Source organism: Saccopteryx leptura, unplaced genomic scaffold, assembly GCF_036850995.1.
Source record: "Saccopteryx leptura isolate mSacLep1 unplaced genomic scaffold, mSacLep1_pri_phased_curated manual_scaffold_26, whole genome shotgun sequence".
Classification (NCBI taxonomy): Eukaryota; Metazoa; Chordata; class Mammalia; order Chiroptera; family Emballonuridae; genus Saccopteryx; species Saccopteryx leptura.
Window position 1 is genome coordinate 615,782 of NW_027095708.1, and position 15,688 is coordinate 631,469.

At 42.7% G+C, this 15,688-nt stretch overlaps 1 protein-coding gene across 1 annotated transcript in view; it reads right to left on the bottom strand.

Moving 5' to 3' along the window:
* Positions 1 to 3,227, bottom strand: part of LOC136386966 (histone-lysine N-methyltransferase PRDM9-like) — a 168,769-nt gene extending 165,542 nt beyond the window's left edge. The window contains exon 1 of the mRNA XM_066358057.1: positions 2,993 to 3,227. Coding sequence (XP_066214154.1) covers positions 2,993 to 3,227 — 235 coding nt within the window. The remainder of the gene's footprint in view (positions 1 to 2,992) is intronic.
* Between the last annotated feature and the right edge of the window lie 12,461 nt (positions 3,228 to 15,688).

A 15,688-nucleotide genomic window follows, 5' to 3' on the forward strand; every position in this document is an offset into this window, starting at 1 on the left:
AAAAGCAAACAATTGCACTGGGGTGAGTTGAAGGTCCTAATGATGGCACTTTATACGTGCTTATTGCTTTGCTGTTCTAAAACACTTTGCTGTTGTAAAGCGCTCTCCAGGTGCCATTTTCTCCATTAAATGAGGTAGGCTGGATGTATGTTGTATTTGCCTGCTTTTACAGGTCAAGAAACAGGGACTTGAACTGGTTAGTGACATGCCTAAACCCACAGTGGCCTGAGGTGGTAAACTGGGAGATTCGACCCAGCTATTTCCACTCTAGGTTTTGCCTCCTAATGCACGTGGCTTCTCATCAACCTATTATTGCCTAGCCCCAGGGGAGTAGGAAAGACAGAGCACCACCTACTGGGAGTGCTGTACCAGTGTTTCTTCAGAACTGTGCTGGTAGCATCACAGACACATTTTTTGGGAGTCATAATTTTTCAGAAAAGAGTAAGAATAAGTTTCTTCTGTTGCTGAAAAGAGGTGAGAACATCATAGACTTTTGCCATAGGGCATAATTATATAATTACTAATAGAAAAAACCATCATGTCACCATTTTAACATTACACTAGAGACAAACCTAATGCTTGCTAATTCTTTTGAGAAGTGATTTAGCATTTAGAAAAAAAGTTCTTTAATTTTATTTTTGACATTTTCTTTCCATGAAATCTCCTTACAAGCCTGGGTGACTTTGCAGAACTGGCCTTGGCTTTGCAGAACTCTGGTCATGTGTTCAGCTGGGAGGTGGAGGGTTGGGGAGGCAGACTAGATCCTGCTTAGACATAGTTTATGACAAATGTGCATCTCATCCTTGTATGTTCAGAAGCCAAGGGTGGCAGCTCCTTAGAGGGAAACTATTTTCAAGGTCACTTCGACCAGAGGGATTTTGACAACTGTCAAATGTTCTGGAGGATGCTGTCATGCTGGCTGCCTCTCTGGAGATGAATATTCCATGGCCTACACTCTTTCCTCCTATGAGTTTTGAGGAAAACTGGAGACCTAGGAAGCCTTTCAGTATTAGGGTTCCCTGGGCCTCATGTGAATCCTAAAGCTAAGGTCAGAAAGGTCCTTAGTGAGCCTCAGCAAGCACCCATCAGCCTGTGACAACACCCCATGCTTTTTATGGGATCAACTCCCCATCAGGGTGCTGCATCCACAAGAGAACCCTAATGTTGTAGCCAGGTTCTCCCCTCTGTGAAGACTGAGGCTCTGTCAATGGCTGAAACTTGGTCAAATATACTGCTCAAAAAATTAGGGGATATTTCAAAATAAATATGAAGTGATAAAAAAAGAAGCATTTTTTTTTTATTAAACAAGAACATCTGAAAAGTAAACAAGTCAAAGAAAGTTGTTTGATTATGCAAATGAGATAGAAAACTAACTTTATTGGTGAAAATGCACTATACAAAAGGCTGAAAGTACTAGACTATCTGCACATTCCCTGATCTTGAAAGTGCATTTTGAAATATCCCCTAATTTTTGTGAGTAGTGTACAAACAAATCTTGACTTAGGTGAGGAAATCTGTGCTCCATAAGCTGATGGCAGTAGGGAGGACACTTGGGTCTACAAGCATCTCCACCCCAAACAGGGAAAGGCTTTTTTTTCATAGGGAGGGAGAAGCGGGGCTTGCGGAAACTTTTTGAGGAGAAAAGTGGCAAGTGAGTGAGGGTGGACAGACAGCAGGATGGGTGGTTTGATGGGAAATGTTTCTTTCTCCAGTTGGCCCATCCCTAGAATGAGCTGGTAAGAAAGAGTTCTTTATTTTGGTGCTTTCTCAGGCTTGGGGGTGTCAAGGTTCAGGGCCCATAGGGAGGAGAGAAGCTTGACTAAAGTCTGGTCAGGCTAAGTCTGGGTAATTAAGGGGTATGTGTGATCACGCAGTCAACTTCAAGCTCTTTGGACAGGTGTGTTTGGAAGGTGAACTCAGCAGTCATTCCTGGAGGTGAGCCCCAGAACTCACTGCACCCTGGTGGCTCTCAGGAACACTCCATGATTCCACCCTTGGTAAGCTGTACAGTGATACCTCGGTTCTCGAACACCTTGACTTTCGACCAAATCGGTATTCGACCAGGAAATTCGAGAAAATTTTGTCTTGGAATCCGAACAAATATTTGGAACTCGAACGTCCGAGATTAGCCGAGTTGAGCCGAATGGCGTTCATTCGGCCGAGCACGCCTTGCCTGCGTCATCAGTGTGAGTCACGCTTTGTCACGCTTTGTGGAGAGAGAGAATCACGTTTTTGTGGAGAGAGTCACGCTTTGTGGTGAGAGTCACGCTTTGTGGTGAGAGTCACGCTTTGTGGTGAGACTCACGCTTTGTGGAGAGACTCACGCTTTGTGCACGCTTTGTACACTGAATTTAACCCTTAGACATGGGTCCAAAGAAAGCCAGAAGTGGTAATGCAGACAAAGGTAAGCAGAAAGCTGTGAGAACAACGATTGAGCTGAAAAAAGAAATCATTGCCAAATATGAACAGGGCACACGTGTTTCAGATCTGTCTGCTGAGTATGGCATGCCAAGATCTACTATTTTTAACCAGCTTCTCTGATTTTGATGCATCCCAGGTGGGAACAAATTGTGTCAGGAGCAGCTAAAATTTAATCATGATGGCCTGGTTTAGAGCAATGGCTTTGCTACTCATTAGCTGGATAAATCATTTAATTACATTTAGCTTCAGTCTCCTTACCTATAAGATGAGAATACAGTAGTCCCTTATCTATCATGGGGGTTAGGTTCCAGAACCTTCACAATAGACAAAAATCTGTGAAGTAGCAACTTTATATTTATTTTATTATTTATATATATTTTAAGGCTTTATAAACTCTCCCCACCCTCTTATAAACCTTTCCAAACTCTTATAAATACTTCTTATGCTCTTAAACACTTTCTACACTCTTAAACCTGTGTAATTTTAACAACATATAAAATTCTATATGGGTAGTCACCATTGAATATACTACATCTTGAATGATGAAGATGATGAATTATCTGTGCAGTACTGATGATGAAGGTGATGATGATGAGATGAATGTAAAGATGATGAATTAGCTGTGCAGTACTGATGATGAAGGTGATGATGATGAGATGAATGCAAAGATGATGAATTATCTGTGCAGTACTGATGATGATGAAGGTGATGATGATGAGATGAATGTAAAGATGAATTATCTGTGCAGTACTGATGATGATGAAGGTGATGATGAGATGAATGTACTGCACAGCCACGAAGAGCATTACAGCTCTTCTGAAGACACCACTTCATCAGGCGCTCCATCAGGTGGTGCAGTATCTTCACCCTTGTCCGTAACTTCTGTTTTTGCTAAAGGCATAGGTGTAACTGGTGTCTTCTTCCAAGTGAGAAACATAGTTATGGGCAGTTGCTGGCACTGTTTTTTCTTCCAGATGAGAAGGTTTTTATAAACTGATATGCCACCCTCAATTGTATTTGAGAATTGCAATGAATGAAGCATCTGGAGGTCTCATTCCTGAGCCACTTGCTGAAGTTCTTTGGCCATTCTGACCATGGTTGTGAGGAAATTGAGTGTTAGGCCAACCTCCTCTTCTTCTTAAAACTCTAGTTCCTCTTGTTCCTCTTACTCTTCTTCACTTGCTGACTTCATCATCTCTGTCAGGTCTTCATCCGTCAGCGGTTGTGAGTGGGCATTGATCAGGTCATTAACGTCATCAGGAGTTATATCATTGAAGCCATCTCCTCCCAGTAGTTTTGCCAGCTTCACAGCCTTATCTACCAGAGTGATGGACTTCTTCAGGAGATAGTCCCTTATAATCATGGAGCACTGCTGGCCACTGATTTTTCCAGCTGGCCTTTAAAGTTTCACTCTTTATCTCCTTTATGGCCTTCTGAATTTTTAGGAGACATTTTGCAATGGTATAGTCACACCAGTATGCCTTTAGGGAGAAGTCTTCATCCTAGTCCATAGCTTCAATGAGGTTTTTTACAGGGTGTTTCACATATAGAGAGCCTTAAACACGTGAATAATGCTTTGATCCATGGGCTGAATCAGCGATGTGGTGTTCAGTGGCAGGAACTCTATCCGCATGCCATCATATGACAGGTTGACAGTGTGGCCTCCAGCATTGTCCATGATCAGAAGCACTTTGAATTTGAGGCCCTTCTCTGCCAGATAAAGCTTGACCTCCAGGATAAAGCACTGGTGAAACCAATCTGACGTCATGAGTTTCATGATCCAGGCCTTGGGGTTGTGCACCAGTACACGGGCAACACATTCTTATTCTTGTTTTTTAGGGCCCTTGGGTTTTTTGACTTATGAATAAGCCCTGGCTTTATCATAAAGACTGCAGCATTTCCCACATAATCAAAGTTACACAATCTTTTTAGACCTTAAATCCAGGAGCTTTGGCTCTGTTTTTCATCATTAAAGTGCAAGATGGCATTTACTTTTAGAATAAGCCTGTCTCATACATATAAAAACTTGTCCAGTATTATAGCCCCCTTCCTCGATGATGATTTTGAATGTGTGTTGTTCACATACTCCTTGGCTCTGGCTTTGTCTGTAGAGGCAGCTTCTCCATGCAGAGAAATGCTCCTAAGTCCAAAGTGTTTCTGAAACTTGTCAAACCAGCCCTTGCTGGCATTGAATGGGGTTGGTCTGTTGAGAGAGGCACTTGATGGTTCCGCTTCTGTGTCATCCTCGTCCTCCTCCTCACTGTTGCTAATGTCACCACTTTCAGCAAAAGTTTCATAAAGCTTCTTGGCCTTTGTGTGGATGGTGTTTGTATCCAGCAAGATAGTCTTCTTTCTGCAGTCACTGATCCACAGGGCCAATGCAGACTCCATCCTCACAGTGGCCTTATTGTGGGAAGTCACCACCCTCTTCCCAGGCTTGTTAAAAAACACTGCTGCCATTGTCCTTATATTCTTTTCATCCTTCTTTATTTAGCAAATCGAAGATTCATTGATCCTGTAATGGTGGCCTGCAGTTGTGTAGCTTCTCCTTTCTTTTAGCGTGTCAAGTTGTTCCACCTTTTCTGTGATGGTAAGCAGCTGGCACTTGGGTTCAGTGCCAGAAGCCTTAAAAGGCACAGAACATTTGGGTGACATTGTAGGGCTTGAAATAAATTCAAATTTTTATGAAAATTTCACAAAAACATAACACCAAAGAGCAACACTATGTGCAGCAATCAGACATCCATGTGAAATGGACAAGGTGAGATGCTGAACACATGCTATATACAGGAGAAGGAGGAGACTGATGCTCTGGTTGCTGAGCCAATGAGTGCCCAGGATACAGAACACAGTGCTCTGGTTGGTCGCCTCCCATACATCAGCCAATAGTGTGATATGTACGATCTCATGTGGGCAAACTAGCTCAAGTGGAAGTGTCCATAGCTGCATTTTCCATACGTGCCAGTCTTTGTCTACTCATCTAATGTATGCTATGTATCTTATTTCAATGTAATATTCTTTTAATATGTTTCAATTAATGTTTTTATATTGTTTTTATTTTTTTAGGCTAGAAAATGCTTATTTTACTGCAAAAATAATTAAAATAATAAATATATAAAAACACCTATGTTCTGCAAAATCCCACGATACAGTGAAAAATTTGTGATACAAAATTACATATATACAATTTAAAAATCCACAATACAGTGAGACCATGAAAAGTGAACTGCAGTATGACAAGGGATGACTGTACTACCTATTTCAAGTAGTGATTGTCAGGATTATAAACATGAAGTTTGCTTTCCCATTTCCTATTGGAAACTGTAGTTAAGTTACTACCAGAGGGTATAACCCTCCATCAGTTGCTGATTTTTATGGTTGGGTTTTTGTTTGCTTCTGTGTTTTATTGCCCATCCTTCACAGCCTGCAGGCCCTGGACTATTGCCTCCAACTGTGAACAGCTATCCACTTCATCCAAAATGCTGCAGGAAAATAATTTTTTAAGTGTGAGATAATAGGGGGAAAGATTGGGATCTGAACTGGATGGCTTCTGGAAGTGTGATTCTAGGGTGGATCCATGATTAGAATCTGTCTTCTAGTACCCTGTCTGGTGTCCTAGAAACTCTATTTTTTGTGTTGGATTATAAGTCTAAGGCTTGCCTGGATAGAACTATGTACTCAGTACCACAATTTCTCGTGGACCCAGAATGGGCTGGGTCTGTAACCTGCACTGTGGGATGATAGAACTAATGCCCTTTAGGATAGTAGTTGTGTCTAGTTTTCACATTGCTTTCTGTTCTTAAGTAGTGACATTTTTTTATAATGGGGAAGGAAAATAGGCCTAATGTGATGGCAGTGTCTTTGTTGATTGGGGGTCTGACCACAGCACTTTATACCACTGATGTTTACCTGCAGGCCAGCCTTTCTCCAAGATTCCTTCAACTCATGTCCTTTTATATGCAGTGGGAATATAACACTCAAAGTCATGGGAATAAATTTTTTCCTAACCTTCACAGTGTGTGTGTGTGTCTGGTATGTATCCTTCTCTCTGTTCCTTCTCTCTGTTCCATTCTTCTCCCTTCTCCTCCTTTCCCCTTTTTTCTTTGGTGCCAGCTCTGCGTTAGCTATACAGACATTATTGGCTGCTAGACTGTAAAGATGAAGGAAACATAATCCCTACTTTCAAGGAGCTTGAAGTCTAGGCAGTTTTGAGTAGATTTTGAAGTGTGAATCCAATTTCTGTGGCCTCACCGGCCAAAGAAAATTAGGCCCAGGTGAAAAGAAGGTAGTTAAGAAGGAATAAATATCTTCACATGTAAGAGATAGAGCTGTCTAATAAGAGTCAAAGGACCCAAGTCCTCCCATTTAGTAAATGAGTGACTTGTAATTACACATTTAAAACTTCTGTGTCTGAGGAAATAATCCTGCGAGATGAGTTGGGAGGATGTTATTAGAGGGTCGAATGAGGCATTCTATGCACATTGAAGGTTATAAGGTACTTGATAGGAATAAAGTATTTTTATTAATAATGAGAACATAATATAAAATAGCAGCAGTATTTATAATAGCTTAAAGGTAGAAACAGCCCAAAAGGCCAACTGATAATGGCTAAACAAAATGTAGTATATCCATAAATGGAATACTATTCAGCCATGAAACTGAAGTATGGGCTACAATGTGGATGCACTTAAAAAAATGTTATGCTAAATAGAATACATCAGAGATAGAGGGTCAGATATTGTATAATTCTATTAATATGAAACTTGGCAAATAGATAAATGTTTAGAGGCAAACTAGTGGTTGCTCGGGGCTTGGAGGGAGAAATGGGGATGACTACTTAATGGGTATAGGGTTTGCTATTCCAGTGTTGAACATGTCTTGGCACTAGACAGAAGTGGTGATTGCACAACTTTGTGAATGTTCTAAATGCCACTGAATTGTATATTTTAAATAGCTAATGATTCTTTTAATTGAAGTAAAATTTGTATACAATAAAAATTAAAATAGAAAGAGAGAAAGATGGCACTTGTATTGTTTGCTCTTTAGGATCCTGAACTTCCCATGACAAACATATCATTAGCATTGCTCTTAGGAAAGATACCAGTAAGTTTTGGGAGTTTCCCTGCCTTTGTGAGAATCAGGTTTCATTAGTGTGGCTGATGTTACAGTTGGAGGAACAGAAATGTCCTTTGCCTTGTACTCCTGGACACAGTTTTTACTTAAAGACTTCCTTTTAAAAGGTCTAGAAAACCCATTTTTGTTAACAAAGTTATTATTTTAGCAGCTTGGGATTTAATCTGACATCAAGATTTTTACTTTGACACTTGAGCATTTCCCCTCCCCCCTGAGTTGTTTACTAACTGAATTATTACTTGCCAAGGTGAAAATAGCCTCCTTAATTTTATGTCCCAATGTGATGCTAGTATCACTATTTCATTACTCTGCTTTGTAGATCAGGAAGTCTCCCTAGAGCAAATATAATTTAGTGGACTCAACCCAAGACTTTGCTAAGATAAAAAATTGGCCTAATGGGCTGCTCAATAAAGACTCATTATCTCTGTAAGAAGCATCAATCATCAGTTTTTTGTTGCAACACCTTAGTTGTTCATTGATTGCTTTCTCATATGTGCCTTGACCACGGGCCTTCAGCAGACCCAGTAACCCCTTGCTCGAGCCAGCGACCTTGGGTCCAAGCTGGTGAGCTTTGCTCAAACCAGATGAGCCTGCACTCAAGGTGGCTCATGTCTCTTGAAACTCCTTTAATCTAGAATAGTTTTCTCACCTATCATGACATGGATATCTTAAAGAATCTAGACTAGTAAGTACAAGTTCTTAGATTTTCCCCATCTTGTGTTTATTTTTGAGAGACAGATAGGAAGGGAGGGAGATGAGAAGCATCAGCTCTAGTTGCACCATTTTAGTTGTTCATTGATTGCTTCTCATAAAAGTCTTGACCCAGGGGCTCAAGCTGAACTAGTGACCTCTTGCTCAAACCAGTAACCTTTGGGTTCAAGCCAGTGACCTTTGGGATCACATTGATGATCCTACACTCAAGCCTATGACCCTGCACTCAATCTGGTAAACCTGCACTTTAGCCAGCAACCTTGGGGTTTTGAACCTAGGACCTCAGTGTTCCAGGTCGATGCTCTATCCACTGTGCAACCACTGGTCAGGCCCCTTTCTGATTATTTTTAGGTTAAATATTTTTCTTTTCTTTGTATTTTTCTGAAGCTGGAAACGGGGAGAGACAGACAGACTCCCGCATGCTCGTTTCCAGCTTCAGAAAAATTAAAAAAAAAAAAACAAAAACAAACAAAAAAACCCCAGTAAAATCCATTGTTTGTGGATAATGAACATCCAGAATCTTCCACTGGACCAAAATCTCCTTTTCCCAAGTGAATTTCTCTGGTTATCCATATATAGGAACTTACTATATATATCCATATATAGGAACTTACTATATATATCCATATATAGGAACTTACTATATATATCCATATATAGGAACTTACTATATATATCCATATATAGGAACTTACTAAAAATAGTCAAAGAAACTCTGGGGACTGAAGTTCACCAAGGGCTCAATATATTTTTACATCACTGATATCTCAAAACTGGACAAGGTCACAGAGGTAGCTGTGGTCCAGTGAGCCCTGGGAGCCTCTCACTGGTGGCGGTAAATATGATCTGTGAAGGAATATGGACTGCAGTGGCACTGGGATGACATTCCAGAGCCATCCAAAACAGTGACTCTTAACTTTTTAAAACACACATTGCTTTGAGTCTCCCTCCCCAAGAAAATGTTTTTAAATGAAAAGAACTGCAGATACTTCAGACTCTACAAAACCCATCCAGTGAGTTCTGGGGTCTAAGCCCAGATTGAGAACTATGATCTAGATTTCCACTTGATAACTATTTACTCATACTATTGAAGAGTCTAAAGAACATTGCTTCCATTTTCCTGCCCAGATTTAGGGCTTCTCAGTAGATGGGTTATACATGTTGTAAGGTGGGGGTATGCCCAGCCTAAAGCCTGTTTGGACTCCGTAGTTCTTTAATTATTGCCTTTGTTTTTAGTTATTTCAGGGTTGGTCCATAGAACTTTGTGGGGGGAGTTAAATTTCTTCTAAGACTCCCAAGGTGGTCCAGAGTTGACCAGAAGCATAGAGAAGGCTCCATAGAGTCAAGTGCCCAATGGAGGAATGTGGCAGGATTGGCAAAGTGTCAGTCTCTCTGCAGTACCTATGTCAGATTAACATGACCACCTGGAAGCTGGTAGTGGAGGTCTTCTTCCCCAGGAGATAGATCTAGCCCTAAAACACAGAAACACCTACAAGGAAGGTCTGAAATTGGAGTAGTACTCATCATAGAAAACCCCTCTTCCCAGCCTGATTCTAGGTATAGAAGTGATACGAAAGTGATACAGAAGTGGCAGTTCTGTATCAAAGTCAAAGCAGAAGAGGACTCCTTTGGCTGGTGTTTCATATTGCTCTTGCAACTGTTTCATCTCATCTTTGTCACTTAGTGGGTACCAACAGCCTTGGCCAGGTATGAGGAAATATCCATTACTATTATTTGCTCTGACTATTCTGCACAAAGATGCTAAGTAAGGATGGAGTAAAGGTCTTGGCAATTACTCTTGCCTTGCACAGATGAACGGCTGTAGTTCACCAAATTCTTTAGTTGCACCTGTTTGTATTCCAAGCACTGAACACATATGTTCAGTATCCCTTTACAATCATGATGCCAAATGTTTGAACTCATTCTCCAGCTCTTACAAAACTTGCCTTCTGGGATCTGAAGACAAAGCCAGAATTTGTGACTACTGCAGATCACTTCTGGAGCTGCCTTGAGGCTGGCCATTCAGGACTTGAAACCACAATTTTCACTGAGGATCCAAACCTCAGATCACATTTTATTTATCTGGAGCCACTAAAAGGTCAAGGTGATGTTAGGGATGTAAAACAGATGCTGCAGGTGCCTGCAAGACCAGGTTTTAGAGCAAGCTAAAGCCACTACTATTCCTCCATGATGACTTTTTTTTTTCTTTACAGAGACAGAGAGAGGGATAGACAGGGACAGACAGACAGGAATGGAGAGATGAGAAGCATCAATCATTAGTTTTTCATTGCATGCTGCAACAACTTAGTTGTTCATTGATTGCTTTCTCATATGTGCCTTGACTGTGGGCCTTCAGCAGACTGAGTAACCTCTTGCTTGAGCTAGTGACCTTGGGCTCAAGCTGGTGAGCTTTTGCACAGACCAGATGAGCCCGCGCTCAAGCTGGCGACCTTGGGGGCCTCAAACCTGGGTCTTCCGCATCCCAGTCCGATGCTCTATCCACTGCGCCACCACCTGGTCAGTTGCTTGAGCAAAAGCAAGGGACACACCAGTAGTCAGATGTGCACTGCACACAGATTGCATGTTCTGAGAAGAATGGGTCATGGTCCCGCAACACAGACTTGCATACACTAAAGGTCATAGATTGGCATTTTGGTCCATGCTTAGCATTTTGTTTCATGCTTAGCAAATTCCTTCCTACTATGGTTATCAGGACAGAGTGGGCTGACAACACTCAGATGAGCTGTCCCACCCCAAATCCAAACCAGCAGCTTAGAGGTCTCCTCTGCCTAAACCCATACTCCTACTTGGGGCCTCTCTCTCTGTGTTCCCACTTCACCTCTATTCTATCACTTTCACCAGAGCTGGAGGTTGGCCTGAACATTCCTACCCAAAGAACAGGCAGGGGCTGCGAAACAGATCCTTAGCAAGGGATTAGTTACAGCATCTAAAGTAGTGTAACAATGGCCAGAAACAAGACAGAATTTCCAAAAGGTAAATTTCTGTGTATTCATGCCTAATCTTTAAAAGTCGTGTAAACAATTTTTCTCCCTTCCTCCATCATTTGCACAATTTTTGTCAAGTCCAAACGTAATTTAAAATGAGGTAGGTAGTTTCTCTCTATTCGTGCCTTCATCTTTGTGGTGACTGTTGAGGCCTGTACTAGTCTCCCTTTTATGGGAGTGCCAAGGGTGGGCACCAATGCTGGGTGGAGCTTCTCAGTTAGCTATTTTCTCAATCTCGTCCAAATCATCCGTGTCCAGTCTCTATTTTCTTATCTGAGGGAGAAAAAGATTCAAGGAGAGATCAACATGGGGTTACCATGGAGACACATACCCAGGGAGGGGGCAGCAGGGCAGGGAGAGAAAACACACAGGTCTCCATCTGGCTGGGAAGGAGCCCTCCCTCTGGCCACATCCATCCTTCCTTTAACCCCAAAGGCTTCTGGTGCCTGAGAAACAGCCACGGCCAGAGGCCCCAAGGCCTGGCCAAGGGGGAACTGTCATTCGAGTCCCTGACACTGAACCCTCCAGGTGTGCTCTTTGAGAACTTCCATATTGTAGGGAAGGAGGGGAATGTGGACAGACACAAAGCCTCTCTAGGGCCTTGGAAAAACCTATCCTTCTCTCAGCCCCTGGGTCTGCCCCCGTAAGGAAAGGGCCCGGCAGAGGACACCCCCAGGGACTCACTAAAATGCTCCTGGATTCTGTTGAGGATGTTCATGCTGTGCTTGCTGTCGACCATGTTCACTGCCAGGCTGCTCTTGCCAAAGTGGCCATTGCGCCCAATCTGATGCCGGTAGGTCTCATTGTCCGGGTTCCCATTCTTGTCCATGGGAAGATCAAAGTTGATGACAACAGACACCTGTTCTACATCGATACCTGCATGAAGGAGAGCTGGAGGACAGTAAGGACGGGAGACAGAAATCACTGTTGCTTGCCCACAGGCCACATACACCAGCTTTGGGTGGGAGGAGTCTGGGTGAGCCAGCTCTGGAATTCAGGGACAAGAGGCACCTAACAGAACCCAGAGGAGTTCTATAGGTGCTAACGAATTTATGAAGTCAGTGTTCAAAACCCTGGGCTTGCCCAGTCAAGGCTCATATGGGAGTTCAGCAATGCCCAAGGAGAGTAGGCGCCATTCTAAACCAGTCAGTTCCTGTACATTTTCTTCCACCAAGTCAGGACTCTGGGCTTCTGTGAAAGTTCTTATCTGCCGAGAGAATCTAGTCTCTCCTAGAAAAGAATGTCACCCTACCCCCACCCCATCTCTCCCGAACCTCTGAGTTTGTCATATATGAGGATTTCTCTCGCTACCCCAAGTCTGGACAAGTTCTCTGCTCACCACGGGCACACACGTTGGTGGTCACCAGAACCTTATCTTTGCCCTCTCGGAAGCGCTCAATCACCGCAGCCGTCTGCTCCACCATCATCTCGCCACTCAGCAAAGCCACCTGGTGGCCTTTTGAGAGCTCTGCTGCCAGCCAACTGTCCATTTTGCAGGTCTGAAAGAAGAAAACATTTAAGAAATGAAGGTCCCTGAGAGAAAAAAAAATTTTTTTTGTATTTTTCTGAAGCTAGAAACTGGGAGAGACAGTCAGACAGACTCCTGCATGCGCCCGACCGGGATCCACCCAGCATGCCCACCAGGGGTGATGCTCTGCCCCTCCAGGGCATCGCTCTCTTGTGACCAGAGCCACTCTAGCGCCTGGGGCAGAGGCCAAGGAGCCATCCCCAGCGCCCGGGCCATCTTTGCTCCAATGGAGCCTCGGCTGTGGGAGGGGAAGAGAGAGACAGAGAGGAAGGAGAGGGGGAGGGGTGGAGAAGCAGATGGGCGCTTCTCCTGTGTGCCCTGGCTGGGAATCAAACCCAGGACTTCTGCACTCCAGGCCAACGCTCTACCACTGAGCCAACTGGCCAGGGCCTTTACTGGTTATTTTGAGTGTCATTTGTTGGCTGTCTGCATAAGAACTAATCAATTGTTTATGTTTTATTTACTAATATTCACTGAACTTAATTGTGACATATTCATTTTACTAATATTATTGACTGTAAAAAGAAAACAGCATGTTTGGTTACTAATATTAGTAATCATGCACAAGTGAAGACTCATATATTATTCCATAAGCTAGTCATCAGCTTATATTACTGTTCCATTTCAGAGCTGACATTGCTCCAACATGAGTAGTTGGGATGGCTCCATAGGCCAAGGGCCCAACTAAGTAGTTGCCAGAGGGCTGCTCACATTCCTTTTTTTCCTGATGATAAACTCGAGGACGCTGGCTGACTAATAAGAAAGAGGTAGATGCCAGCAATACAAAGTCCTTACATTCTATTTTTCTAGTCTTAGGAAAGAAATAAAAATAGGACTTGGAAAGAGGTCTTCTCCCTTTGTTGTTCTTGTCACTTACTATTTAACTTGAAGGCCATTTCATTCAAAGTACCATTGGTATTCAGAAGGTAAGGATTTCTGAGAAATGAATCTTAGAAAAGATTCATGCAGGAGTAGAGTTTACTTATGAAAGAAAGGTGGGATTTCAAGTGAGAAGAAGAGTGCCTTAGGTAGACTAGTCCTATGAAGGCTAAAGTAACTTCACCAGGATAAACACAGTATACAGAAAAAGTAGTAAGTAGTAAGGTAAGCAGCATAGCCATGTGGGCAGAGAAAAGTCTAGGTGGAAAATGGAGAATTGATTGAGCAGTATTTGGAGTTACTAGTAAATTATCATAGATTCTCAAAACACAGGAAGTAATGGAATTATCATTTTTTGTGGGTGGGGACTGACCTAGCACAGTGGTTGGCAAGCTCATTAGACAACAGAGCCAAATATCAACAGTACGATTGAAATTTCTTTTGATAGCCAAATTTTTTAAACTTAAACTATATAGGTAGGTACATTGTTACTAACTTAATTAGGACCGACTGACACCCCCGTGCGTACCTGCACACCCACACATGGTATTTTGTGGAAGAGCCACACTCAAGGGACCAAAGAGCTGCATGTGGCTCGCGAGCTGCAGTTTGCCGACCACTGATCTAGTAAAATTATATAGAATATGCTGGAGTTGGCATCTGAGAAAACAGAAGATTATTCCATTAGTCCCATCACACAGTGAGTGCCAGGGTTTCATTGGTTGTACTAAAAATGCAGAACTGGACTGGAGAGATATTACAGAGGAAGAATGGCAGACTTTTATATCGATTTACTGTTGTTAGTCCAAAGAGGATTTGTGACTCAATAATTAAATGCACTATACAAAATAATTCTGGGGAGAAACCTAAAGAGAAGGTTTGGAAAGAACAGATGACATCAGGATTGAGTCACAGCCTGTCACTTTTGCAAGACAGGACTGGCCCCTCTCCTTCACCAACACCACCCAAGCTGTTGTAGATCTCAGGGACTCTTCAGGTTTCTCCTGGTCTGGGACATAGATATCAGTTCTTAGGAACCCCCTGCAGCTTTACCTGACTTTGCTTTTCTGATTGCAGTATCTTCCAAAAATGATACAGTGGAGGTGAGGGGACGTGAGGGGCTGATGCTAGAAGACTCCAGTGTTCTAATGCTGAATCTGGGACAGGGCTTTCCCAGGCTAACTTCAAACACCTAGTGGGAAGTGAGAGGCCTGCTGGGGATATGCTTGGAGGATGTTTGTCTCACTCCTACTTTATACCCTCTCTTTCTTCAGCCTCTGCTGTTGGATGCTTCTGCCTTGGCTTAGAAACTGTTTTGGTATTAGTATTCAGCAGAGAAAGGGTGTTCTCCATGGTACTAATTACATAGTAGTTCTAAAAGTAAAATGAGGTATAGAAGTAGGTGGAGGAAAGAATATTAAATGAGGCTTGACGGCCTGACCTGTGGTGGCGCAGTGGATAAAGCGTCGACCTGGAAATGCTGAGATCACCGGTTTGAAACCCTGGGCTTGCCTGGTCAAGGCACATATGGGAGTTGATGCTTCCAGCTCCTCCCCTCTTCTCTCTCTCTGTTTCTCTCTCTCCCTCTCTCTCTCCTCTCTAAAAATGAATAAATAAAATAAAAAAAAACAACTTTAAATGAGGCTTGACAGTGGTGGTTGTTTGGTATGTCAGCTGCTCAGATGACACACCTCTTCTGCTTTATTAGTATCTAATAGGCAGAGGTGGTTGGGTGGCAGACCTTTCTTTTGTGTAGCCTTATTTCCCAGGACTACAGCCATTTTCTTCTCCCAGAGGAAATGGGGTGGGGGTTGTTTAGATGGAACTCTCTTAGAAATATTAGTACACATTTTGTGAGTCTCTGCAACTGTTCCATTATATCCTCAGCCATGTTTCCTGTCCTTGGAATTCTCCAGTTGGAGAAAAGCCATAGTCTTGGGTTCTACCCCTAAATCCCTGAAAGCAAATGTCTCCACACTTAGACTTGACAGAACATGAGTGAACCCCTTAG